This window comes from Phyllostomus discolor, chromosome 8, assembly GCF_004126475.2.
Source record: "Phyllostomus discolor isolate MPI-MPIP mPhyDis1 chromosome 8, mPhyDis1.pri.v3, whole genome shotgun sequence".
Taxonomy (NCBI): Eukaryota; Metazoa; Chordata; class Mammalia; order Chiroptera; family Phyllostomidae; genus Phyllostomus; species Phyllostomus discolor.
Window position 1 is genome coordinate 45,787,489 of NC_040910.2, and position 12,149 is coordinate 45,799,637.

Consider the following 12,149-nt stretch of genomic DNA (forward strand, 5'->3'; position numbering starts at 1 on the left):
GTGCTAGCGTTCAGCTGGCCTTCCCTCGGGCACCATGCCCAGCGGGTAGGACCCCCGTGGCTGATGCTGGCACAATCACAGACCTGGGATCTGGCCATGTTTCCAATTGTTTAGGTTTTTGTGTGGGTCCTGGAGGGTGGGGAGGATGCCAGGCTGGAGCTTTTGTCCCTAGAGGGGTTTGGGGAGTGGGGTGGGGGTGGCCAGCTTCTTGCTGAGTTTTCTTTCTGTCTCTTTGGACTAAAAGCAAAAATTCCCGTCTGTACACCACAGCCAAGGTCCCACAGGCTGAAAGGCTGGCAAGAGAGGGACACCACATGGCTTCAGTCTCTAGCAATGCTGGTGCTGGGGGAGGAGCCCAGCAGACACACACCCACCTCCCCCACCCTCTACCCTTAAGGCATTGATTTTCAACCGCTGTGCTGCAAGAATGTGTAAAACATGCAATACCTGACTAGTCAGGGGCACTGACTTCTTTTCTCTTAGACTGTCAAATTAAAAAGAAATGACAACAGCCAATACAACAATAGCCATCCAGTGTGAATGAATCAAAATTATACCTATTTTTTGTCAGATTGGCAAAAAATATGCTTTTTGCTGTGCCGAAGAATTTCAGTAATTAGTTTATGTGTGCCATGAGATGAAAAAGGTTGAAAATCGCTGCCTTAAAGCTATAGCCCTAGAAAGGACCTCAGGCTCCCTAGGGCAGGTGTCGGTTCCCTCAGGGTGACAGCAGGGGGCGCCACATTCCCACAAATGGGCCTTGGTAGCCAGGAGCACAAAACATACCCAGGGTGGACACCCCTTCCCCTCTCCCTATGGTGGCGTACCTGGCAATGTCCTTCACCCAAGGCTCTGGCCCCACCTTGTGGCCAAAGGGTGGGGTGTAGGGTGTTCTCCTCCACATCTACAGTGCCTAGCTATGCCTGGTGGTACCCTTGGGGCAAAATGGGGGTCCCTGAAACGCATATGGCCTCTCCCAGGCTCTGGGTTACAGACTCAGATATTCACAACTGACCACAGAGCACATACCAGGACCTGACTCATTCTACCCTTGCTCCTACCCTGCACAGACGCTAGGTAAAGAGAAGGTGGCTGACCTGCCCAAGGCCACACAGCCCATGGCTGTGCTGGGATTCAAATGCCGGGGGCAGTTCAAAGTCGATGCTCCCAGCTGCTCCCTGACCTGCCTAGGGCCACTGCTAACTCGGCACAGTAAGGGCCTCGGGTGGCTACAGTAGCCAAGTTTTCAAAAGCAGCCAAAAATCCAGACAGAATTTCATGTGAAAATTTCCAGCACTATTGAAAACACTTGTCTTGGTCACACAGGTTAGGTTTGCAGGCCAGACCTGCCCCCGAGGCTCTGATTGGGGGGTGCCCCCTGGAAGACGGAGACCTCGAGTTTTACAGTGAGAAAAGGCCTCAGAGATCACCCAGAACTCTCCTCAACAATGGGAATGTTCTCTACTTGCGCTGCCGCTAGTACACACGGCTGCTAAGCACTTGAAATGTGACTAGTGTAACTGAAGGACTAAATTTTTCTCTAGTTAATTTAAATTTAAACAGCCACCCATGGCCAGTGGCTATCTTACTGGATGGTGCAGCTGGAGGACATTCGAAAATGTGGGGGCTGAGGGTGTCACAATGACTGGGGCGCTATTGGCATTTACTGGGTGGGCAGAGATGAACTTCCTGCCACATGCTGTACAACATGCAGAGATGACCTGCCCAGAGTCCGACCTTATCAACTGACTAAAGGCCAAATGGGAGGCTCGAGGGAGGGAGGGGGCAGGGGAGGCATGGGGGAAACCCAGGTCTGAGGCATCCCGAGTGTGGGCAGGGGCGGGGGTCAGCAGCCAGCTTTGGGCATTAGTCCTGGCCTTTGGAGGTATGGGACTGCCTGGGTGAGCCATCCCCCCAACACCCAGCTGCACCCCCCACCCCCTACATCAGCGCTCTCTGGGACTCCCTTCCCAGGAGAGGCTACACTGGAACCCTACCACTGCCATAGCTGTGAGCCTGCCCCTCCCCTTCTCTGTGAGGGAAAAGGGGATCTGGGGATAAGTAGGACATGGAAGTCCTGCTCGGTCCCTCTGCCCTTAGCAGACCAAGCCAAAGCCCCAGGCTGGCCCCTTTAGGGTCTCCTGAGCTGCAGGGCAGCAGCGGGACTACCACCAGCACTCAGACCGGTTGGTGGGGGGACTCCCTCAGGAGGACGACTCCAATTCCAGGCCTGGAGTTAGGGACAAAGGCAGCTCCTACAGGGTCCCCAGCACCTCCCCACTGGTCCCAGGAACAGGGATCTGCTGCCAAGTATGGAGTGGCTTTTCTGTTCACCCCTCCCTGCTTCCTGAGCCAGGTCCAAAATTGATTAAAACTAAGTAAAAAGCGCTGCCCAGGGAATGACAAAATTGCAAAAATTCTCTTTTCTTCCCTCATTCTATTGTTCTCTCTCCATCTGGTGCTCCAGAGATCAGCTAAAGTCACTGGTTACTGTGGAAACCAACCCCCACTATACCCCTGGCGCCCACCCACTGCAGCCTGCCTGCCCCCAGGCCCAAGGGCTCCTGGCTAGGCTTGTCCAGCTCTGGTCCCCCCTCCATCCCCCAGCGCTGTACACACCTGCCTGCTCCCGGCCAAGGCCCAGGCCCCTTTCAGGAACAACGGGAAGGAAAACTTTCCCAAACTTGCCTCAAACTCTGACTTGGCCCCAATGTCCAAGCAAAGTGAGCAGAGAAAGTGCAGAAGGGAAAGCCACAGGGAGGCATGAGGAAAGCCCGTGGCTGTGGTCCCTGAGAGCAAGAGAGCACAGAGAGCAAGCAGGGAAACAGTCAGAGCTGCAGGCAGCCGGCTAGCGGCAGGAGGGAGGGCGGGAGCGGGTGGGAGCGATGGAGCCTTGCAGCCTGGTGCCAGCCCAGAGCTGGGAGGGGAGGCCCGCCAGAGGTCCCTTCCTCTGGCACCCCCTCCCGTCCTCTGCCAGCAGGGCTCTCCCGGGCTCCCTGGCACAGAGAGGAGGGGGCTGGCTCCAGCCCCTGCTCGGAGCCATTGTTTTTCTTCTCAACACCCCCAAGTTCAAGTTCATCTGGGTGTTACATCATGTCTGGTTGCTCTTGGAAACCAGACGGGTCAGACGTGACTCTGGGGAAAGGGGGTGGGAAGCTGGAGGGGGCTGAAGTTCTCCTCCCTCCTCTCCTTCCCACCAGGGAGCTCTGAAGTTTGTAGTTTGACAAAGTTTTTGGCTTTTGGTTTTTTTTGAGGCAGAGAAAGGAAAAGGAAAAAAACAAAACCTCAAACCACACATACAAAACTTCTATCCACTAACTTTCTCTGGACTTGGGCCTTAGGGCAGAGAGGGAGCGAGAGCTGAAAGAGGCGGCCCAGGGCTCTTGGGCTGAGGTAGATTTCCCCGGGGCTAAAACCAAGGCCCTGGGCTCACAGGGCTGTGTTTTTGTAAAAAAAACTTCTACAGAACTTCTACTTCTATAAAAGCTGCCTCTGCCCTACACCTGAGGAGGGTGCTCCCTGTGTCCCATGGGCCCTGGGCTCTGGAGGCTATTCCCAGCCTCTTGTGGGCAGGCACAGGAGAGGGGGGCCACATGTGTGTGTGTATAGATGCCTGTGCAAAGCAGTGTCCACAAGGAGCTGCAGTTGGTTGGTGTTTCCTTGTGAGACCTGGGGGCAGATGGGGGTGGGACTGGAGGTTGCAGAAGCTTGGCAGCCCTTCTAACAGGATTCATGGGGAGTTGGGAGAGGGGCTTCCAGGGGGTAACGGGACCTGTCCTGCCCTGCCAGTCTCTGGGCATGTGGCCCACCCAGCCAGCTCTGTCCCTCCTCCACCTTTTGCCCAGCCCACCCAAAACCAGGCAAGAGGGGAGAGCTGGGGACCAGGGCTCCCAGCAAAGCAGGAAGACAGCAACGAGGCAGATGCTGTCCTCCTCCTGACTGGGCTTGCGGCTTCTACCTTTGCTTCTACCAGCCCTGGCCCAGAGCACCTCTAGCCTTGGGTCCTCGGCCACCTTCCCCAGGGCCAAGGCTGCCAGAGCTAATTATCCAATTAGCGATTAACCAGGGGGTCTGGGGTCATCAGCCTGGGGAGGCAGGTTCAACTGGGTGTGCAAACTCCTGGGGCCTGCAGCCCTGCCCCAGCCCCTTCTCCCAGATAAACCCACAGATCTTGGCCTGTTCCCTGACCCCGAGGTGCCTGGTCCCCCTGTGCTCGCCTTCACACTCCTACCTGAGACTGCTGTGGGATGTTCAGAAAGTTGCCGTCCCGGGGTCCGATGCTGACAAACCGGTTGGCAGAGGAGGCGCCTGTCGTTGCGAATGCTGTGGGGAGCAGTAAAGAGAGAGGAAAACCCCCATGAGGCCTTGCGGCCCACCTTGGCACTGCCCTTCGGGGCTGCTGAGAGAGGGAGACACTGGGTTAGACCATGCCGCCAGGGCTGAGGCTGGCAGTGGGAAGGACAGTCCGCAGGGGCCCCTTCATTCTCTCACTCACCAGGAACTCTCACGTCCCCCACCCCCAGCAGTCTGCTTCAGCCAGGCCTCCTCTTTCCTGGACAGGGGTGAGGGAGGGGCCCTGGAGGCTTCGGCTGAGGGGCTGAGGTCCCGCAGAGCCCGTACTTCCTCCTAACCAGGCACTGGGCAGGCCGGGGACAGTCCTCCTCCCGAAGCACCCGAGGCAGTAGTACCCTTGCTTTCCACTGGCCCCCTCAGGTCTGGAGAGAAGGGGGGCCAGAGGGTGGGAGCTCTGGGAGACTGGCCCCACTGTAGTTGGGGAAGACTGTCTCAGTTGGGCCACCTCTCCAACCAGAGTAGCTAGTTGGGTGCTGCCCATTTACTACTGTGGACAGTGCCAAGGACTGGGTCAGTGGTTCAGGGAACTTGAAGGGGCCCAAGGGAGGGCAGGGCTGGATGGGATGGGGTTGGAGAGGGGTGCAGGCATTGGCTGCTGGATAGGGCCCAGGGGTGACACATCTCAGACGTTCTCTTCCTCTGACCAATGAGCGAGGTCCCAGGGTCCTGTGGTGCCCAGGGCCTGCAATGGGCCACGGCACAGGGGGAGGCGGCTAGGGGGCTGGGTAGAGGCTGGGGCTTGAGTGCCTGGGGCAACAGAGGGGCAAATGGGCCAAACACCCTCTGTGAACTCCTAGGGGCGAGAATGGGCCCTGAACCTTCAGGGAGGAGTGCATTCCCAGAAGGGACGAAGAGGGTCACAGACAGCCTGGGAGCCCCCCCAACCCCTGCCCTGTACCCCATACACCCCAGGGACCCCATGCTCACCAGCTTCTGTCCAGAAGTGCCACCCTGCAGCCTGGTCCCCGTCTCCCACCCTGCCCACCTCCAGTGACCATGACCATGACTTGATGTCTTATGGCAGATGTAGATGGGAACGTGGCATGAAAAGGATGGAAAAGGGAAAAGAACTCAAACCATGAGAGAAGGCAAGACAGAGAGCGCAAGACGAAGAAAAGTGGTGAGATGGGCCACCCCTCCCACTGCGGCCCCAGAAGTCCTGGCCTGTGGCCTGCCAGCCCCCAGAGCACCGGAAGCGCTACCCATGCCCTGCCCAAAGACGGCACGCTGCCTGCCCTCCGCCTCTCCTGTCCCTCACGTCGGGTCTACCTTGGGCCTCCCAACTCAGATTTTTCTTCCCTTGGACAAAAGTTACCATTGGTTAAAAAAAAAAAAGAGAGAGAGAGAGAGAGAAAGAGATGAAGTAAGCCAAGGTCCAGAGCCCTCCCTTGTCCTTGGAACATCCAACCTGGGGAAGGAATTGAGGGAGGGGAGAGGGATGGGAGGAAAAAAAAAAAAAAAAAAAGAGGAACAACGAGAAACCAAATGTGAGACTGAAGGGGAGGGGTCAGGGGCTGGCCTGCTGCACTTTTAGAGGCCTGAATGAAGGTGGGGCAAGGCAAAAAGGGGATGGTGGTGGCGTCGCCTTGTGGTCACATTTAATTTTCTTGGTGTGGGGGGCACGACAAAACAACAACAACAAAAATTAAAACAAAACAAAACAAAAACAAAAAACGAAAAAAAAAAAAACAGGAATCAGGCATGTAGATGACATGGCGGTGCCTCCCTGTCCCTTCCCACCCTGGCCAGCACCCTGGCCTGTGCCCCACTGTGCTCCCCCTCCCGCCCCGAGGGGCCTGGGCCAGGGGCCCGGGCTGGGAGCAATGGGCGGGCAGGGGGGCTCGTGGTGTGCTGGCTGGTGCGACTGAGGCCCAGGGGGCTGTGTTTGGGGAGATCAGCTTTGCTCTCATCTGGGCAGAAGGCTCTGTGGTGCTCTGGGTTGGGGAGGATTTGGTGATGGGGAGGGCGTGCGGGGCTTTTCTTTTTGCAGTGGAGACTGTTTGGATGAGCCAGGACACTGGGCTTTGTGGTTTCGGTTTCATCGTCCACTTACAAGGTGATGGAGGAGTCAAGGCGGCGCCGTCTGGGGCAGTGCTGGTGGATTTGGAATCAGGCATAGGAAGGGGCACAGGTCTGGCCACTGGAGGCGGCGGCGGTAGCAAAAATGACCCCGGGACTTTGCCCTGGCCGCTACCGTTGGGCTGCGAACAACATAAATAGAGTGACGCATGAAGGCACATCACACACAGACACACGCTCCCCTGCGCGGCCACGCCAGCTCGCTCCTGAGAGCAGGCGCTCCCGGCGGCGGAAGGTGCAGAATAGGGTCCTCTCTCCTGGGGCACAGGGTGGGTGACGGTGGGAGGCCTCAATTTGGTCTCTCTGGTGTTTCTCTCTCTTTTTTTTTTTTTTTTTGTGTGTGTGTGTGTGTGGTCCTCCTTTGAAGTTGTGGGAGGAGGAAGGGGAGTGTCCGACGGATGGTTTGTTATTTCTTAGGGAACGTGTTTTAGGTACCAAACATGCCACCTAGCCACAGAGCAGCTGCACCTGGAATTCACACACTCCTGAAGACCTTTTCCTACAGCAGAAAAGATGTGTCAGCTTGCCCCTCCCGTGTCCCCCCCAAACACACGCATGTCTCCCTCTGCAGACCCCTGAGGTGAGGACTGCCATCCTCTACCCCACATCATGGCCTGGAGGGGATGCTGAGGGGCTTGCCCTCAACTCCAGCAGCCTGAGGACATTGGGGTGCTGGTCTATTTGCTACAGAAGAACGTGGGAGGAAAATCCATTTGCTGCCTCTCCAGTTCCCACGAGGTTCTTCGAGGAGACCTCCTTATACAATGCCCTCAGAAGCCCAGATGCCAGGTCACCAAATTCACTCCTTGTCCTTGATTCCCTCTCATGCCTCACACTCCTCTTCATGTCCTTACGTGCATCAGCCTTTGGGCTTCCTGGGATGTAGGCACCACAGGCAAGTCAAAGGTCCTGGCCTCTCGCAGGCACAATTTCCCTGGAGAGACCTCCCTGGAGTTCTAGGCATGTACCTCCCCTTGCTCTGGGCAGTGTCTCTGAGGACCACCAGCAGCCTGAGCTCAGGGGGGCTGGGCCAGAGCTCTTCATCCTAAACTGGGTCCTCTCTCATGGAGCAAAGCTCTGCCCGCCCAGCCAAGCAGGGTTCTCCAAGGTGGGATGCCCCTGTGCTCCTCCTCCTCCTGGTAGGCCACTCCTATGGGACCCGCACCACCAAGTCTGCAGGTGGCCCATCTTTCTGTCATCACTGGTTCTGACTGGACTGTGACAATGAGACTCACAAGAGGTCTCCCTTGTGCTGACAGTGTGCTCCTCTGCTCCGCACCCTTGGTGTCCAGCTCTGTACCAGGCACTTTACTCCCGTTGTAACCAATCCGACAACGAATGTGTAAATCAGCAATTCTCGCTCGGGGGCCATTCTGCTCCCCAGGGGCACTGCCATGTCTGGAAACATTTTGGTTAGCACAACTTCTGGGGGGATGCGACTGGCAGCTAGTGGGTGGAGACAGGGATGCTGTTCAACACCCTACAATGACCAAGATGGCCCCCCGGACGAAGGCTCATCTGTCCAAACGGTATCAGCACTGCAAGTGGGACACCCTGCTGCAAGGGGAGCTCTACGCCCCCTGTTCACAGCTGAGGAAACAGGCTCTGTGTGGCTGAGTGGTTTGTCCAAAGCCACCGGGCACTAACTGGCACAGCCTGAAGGTCACAGCGACGTCTGACTGCAGGGGTCCTATGGACTTTCTCCAGCAGGCTCAACGACCCTCTTCTCCAAATCCAAGTCCCACTCAATAGTGCTAATCCTAGCTTGACATGGCTGGACGCTCAGACTTCTGTCCCCTGAAATCGTCCATAGCTCTGACTGCATCTGATATAAAGTAGGATCTCCCCAGTTTGGCATTCAGAGCCCCCATGGTGGAGGCCAGATGGGTCTCCCAGCACTCGTGCCCTTATCCCTCCTCCCCCCAGGGACCCCCCCCCCCCCCCAGGCAAAGCGCCTGGGGCTTCCAGATACACAGCCTGAGCAGCTGGGCGACACATGGTCACTGCAGAACCCGCCTAAAATGCCTTTTCCTATACCCGTCAAGGCCTGCTCACAAAACACTGTCCCCAGTGTGGGGACCAGCCAAACTCCCTGAACCACCATCCATCTCTCTCTGCCCTGTTCTTCCAGGATGCTCTTGACCTCTACTGGAGCCTTTAAAGCAGACTGCCACCCACGCTCACCAGTGAGCCACAGACAGTCACCTCCGTGTGGCTCAAGCCTACAGCATTCGAGTCCCACTGAGTCGAATCAACTAGTCCATCCTGACGTACTTTAGAACTACAGAGCCTCACGCCCCTGTGAGCCCTGGCCATTCTTTCCATCGTCCTTCACCTCTAAGGACCAGCTTGGGTCTGACATTGTCCCTCCAAGTGGTTCCCTGGACTTGATTCTTCTGGCCCATTCAGAGGCCCCTGACACAAGCAAGCCATGGCTGCTGGTCCCCATCTGTGTCCTGGGCAGGAGACCCTTTATGTCAAGTGTCATTTTAGAAACAGTCCCTTCAGTTCCAGGCACAGGCCAGAGGTGTTTCCAGCTCTGCGAGGTTGATGTTGAGATACGAGCAGCAACCACTCTCCCTCCTTTCCACGGCCTAACGGGTCACTGTTCCATTTTTCCATCAGGGCAGGAAACTCCACAGACCACAGCCTCACTCCTCTTCTCTGGGCCATCCTGAGCCCAGGGCCCCACGAAGCTGAGATGCAGGGCCTTTCCAGGCAGCTCTGGCTCCCAGGGCGGCTTCTACCTCCTTCTAGTCCCCAGAGCCAGTCTGCACCCAGGAGGATCTAAATCACTAACCCCACCCGATAATGCTGATCCCAGTTTGATGTGGCTGGACATCAAAACCTGCTTTTTTACAATGTTTGGTTTCTAGAAGCAAATTCCAACCAGGCTAGGTGTCTCTGCTCTGGTTGGGTTATAAGTTGAGGTTTTTAAAATCTCAAAGTGTGACTTTGCAGCAACTTAAAGCCTCGTGAGTTAAGAGCTAGAAGTGCATGCTAGTGACCAATGAAGAGGAGGGCCTGGCTGCTCCAGCGTTGGTGGTGGAAACTGAGCTAGAACCAGGCCTGCTGATGCCCCCTGAGCCCTGCGGCCTTTCCAATGCATTTGTCTGGTGGTCTCTTCTCTCTGCCAGAAACACAGCTAACGAGGTGTCCTCTTTCTGTTCTTCACATCTCTGAGAGGTGTTTCCATTCAGCCTCAGACTTTACTGATATGGTTCTCCTTAATCAGGGCCTTACACTGGGGTCCCAAGATAGGCCATAAGTGGCACCTGGGCACCCTTCTGCAAATCATCTGTAAAACTTTTGTATGCACATATTTTTCTAAAAAGATGATCTGTAACTTCGAACTCTTGTGGAAGTTACAAATTGACTCCTCTAGACTCTGGATCAGTGGTTCTCAAAGTGGTCCCCTGACCAGAAGCCACAGCAGCGCCTGGAACTTGGGGAGAAATACAGATTCTCAGGCCTACTGCACCCTACTGAATCAGAATCAGGTGAGGTCCAGCCACCTGTGTGTTTGCAAGGCTTCCAGGTGACTCTGCATGCTAACTACTGCTCTGAATGTGGCCATGGAGCAAGTACAGCTTAGTGTGGGCCACCCCCTGCCACCAAGTCAGCTGCAGATCCGGGGCCTCTGGTGCTCTCCCTCTCCACAGCCTGGTGCTGTCTCTAGACTCCTCTCAGACAGTGGGCCAGCTGGAGCAGGCTCACCACAGACACCCTGTCTTCTCTTGGGCACAACAGGTCACATGAAGAAACTCAAAGAGGCTGCTCCCCAGCCGAGCCAGCCTCCCTGTTTAACCAGGGTAGCTGTTTCCTCCTACCTGCAGTGTTTGTCCACAGTCTACTTGGAGCAAGCACCTGTTTGGAGGAGAGAACCTTCTAGGCCAAGTGAGACCCTAATCTTGAGCAGTCAAGTCAAGGGAGAGTGTCAGGACCCAGCCGTCAGGATGCCAAGGGGTTGACTGGCTCTCTGGACTAAACTGCTCCCCCAGGTTGGTCTCACTGATTCCAAACCCCAGCTGCCTCTGTAGGTGAGAAGGCAGGCAAGGCAGGGTTCCAGGCCTCTCTGATCCACACTGTACAAGTCCCAAGGGGCCTGGGACATGGGCTGGCACTTCCCACAGACTCTGATGGCATCTCTGGAGAAAGTGCAGTAGCTGTCAGGGGTCACATCCACTTTTCCCTGAATGCCCCTAAAAGCAAACAGAGCTTGTCCAGAGAGGTGGGCAAGGCTCTGAGTGTGCTAAGGAACTGCAGAGTCAGCAAAGAAACCCTTGAAGGGCACAGAGGGGAAGGAGCTGGAAAGCAGGAGGGAGAGCAGGAGGGAGGGAAGAGGGAGTAAGGAAGCCCCCCCTTGCCCCACCAATAATACACCAGCACTCAGCAAACGGCCACACTGTTCAGGGCACCTGCAGGCTGCCCGCTGCTTCCCCTGGGTGTGGTCTGGCATGGGTTTCTGATTTGCTTCCCTCGTTGTGGCCCTTTGAGCAACGTCCCCACCTAACCTCTGGACAGACTGGGGGACAGCAGCTGGACATTCTCATAATGCATCATGCTGCTGGGGCTCTGCAACCTTTCCAAAGGTTCAGAGACCATTGTTCCCAACCCAGAGTGGTCCCCCAGGGACTGAGGACTACTTTCCCACTGAAGAAGGGTTGTCTCTGGCCCACCAATGTCTGGGATAATTCCTTTGCTAAGCTACCCCATAATTCTGCTTGTCAGTGACCCAGGCTCTAGGGCTCATTGACAAAGAAGGGCTGTGTCCCCCCACACCCTCTACCCCATGCCCCCTGCAGAGCTCCATGGGAAACCAGTCTCTCCCAGGTTAAGGAGCAGGGCTGTGCTACAAAACCATAAGTAACCTGGAAACTCTTTGTTAAGAGTCCTGCCAACAGGAGTTTGAAGTCTAGAGATACTCCTGATCACCATGACTGGGGAGGGGGTGGTGCTGCTGGCTTCTAGCGTGTGGGGGCCAGGGCTGCGGCTCAGCACCCCACAATGCCCAGGACAGCCTCACACCACGGAGAATGAACAGCCCCAAGTGGCAATAGGGCCATGGTTGGGAAACCTTGCCTAGAACTTACAAAATCCTCGCAGCCCTGAGGCTGAAGAGGGGCATGAGGAGCTAAGGGGCTGCGCCTGGATTGAACAGCTCATGGGTGCACTCCCGGGGGAACAGAGACTGAAGACAGGACAAGGCACCCGAGCAAGGTGGGCCCCGCTGCTGCCTCCAGCTCTCCAGACTGGACCATGATAGAGTGGCCCCGGCACAATACACAGGCCCCTACCCCAGACCAGAAAGCTAAGGTGTGCGCACTGCCAGCTCTCTGCTGCTCCAGTCCCAGGTGGGCTCCTGGCTCTCAGGCCCTCTCCCTGTGATCCTGACACAGACGGACAGACACAGAGATGAGCTGTGGTGGGGCTACTGGGCCTCTGGACTCACCTGTCCGGTGGCCTGGCCTGAGCCATCTGAGCACACAAACTGCACGAACTCCTTCAGCGAGTCCTGCCCGTGGTGGTGGTGGTAGCGGATGGTTGGGTGCGTGAAGTACGGGCTCGACTGCTGGATGATGGATGTGGAGGGGAAGTGCAACGCTGACGCTGTGGCCCGGGGGCTCCCTGCATGCACATGGGTGGGAAGAGAGGACATCAGCGGACAGAAGATGAGGGAAACCACTGGTCAGGGCACTGAGGGTTCGGAGGAAAGG

General features: G+C 56.5%; 1 protein-coding gene across 6 annotated transcripts in view; it reads right to left on the reverse strand.

Annotated features, from left to right (window-relative positions):
- Nucleotides 1-12,149, reverse strand: part of NFIX (nuclear factor I X) — a 92,857-nt gene that overhangs the window by 1,570 nt on the left and 79,138 nt on the right. For 4 of the 6 annotated variants that reach the window (XM_036032409.1, XM_036032411.1, XM_036032408.1 and 1 more), the window contains 3 exons: nt 11,885-12,060; nt 6,407-6,554; nt 4,232-4,323 (listed from right to left, as the gene is read on the reverse strand). In XM_036032409.1, the coding sequence (XP_035888302.1) occupies nt 4,232-4,323; nt 6,407-6,554; nt 11,885-12,060 (416 nt within the window). The remainder of the gene's footprint in view (nt 1-4,231; nt 4,324-6,406; nt 6,555-11,884; nt 12,061-12,149) is intronic. The other 2 variants (XM_036032410.1, XM_036032412.1) reach the window with 1 other exon arrangement.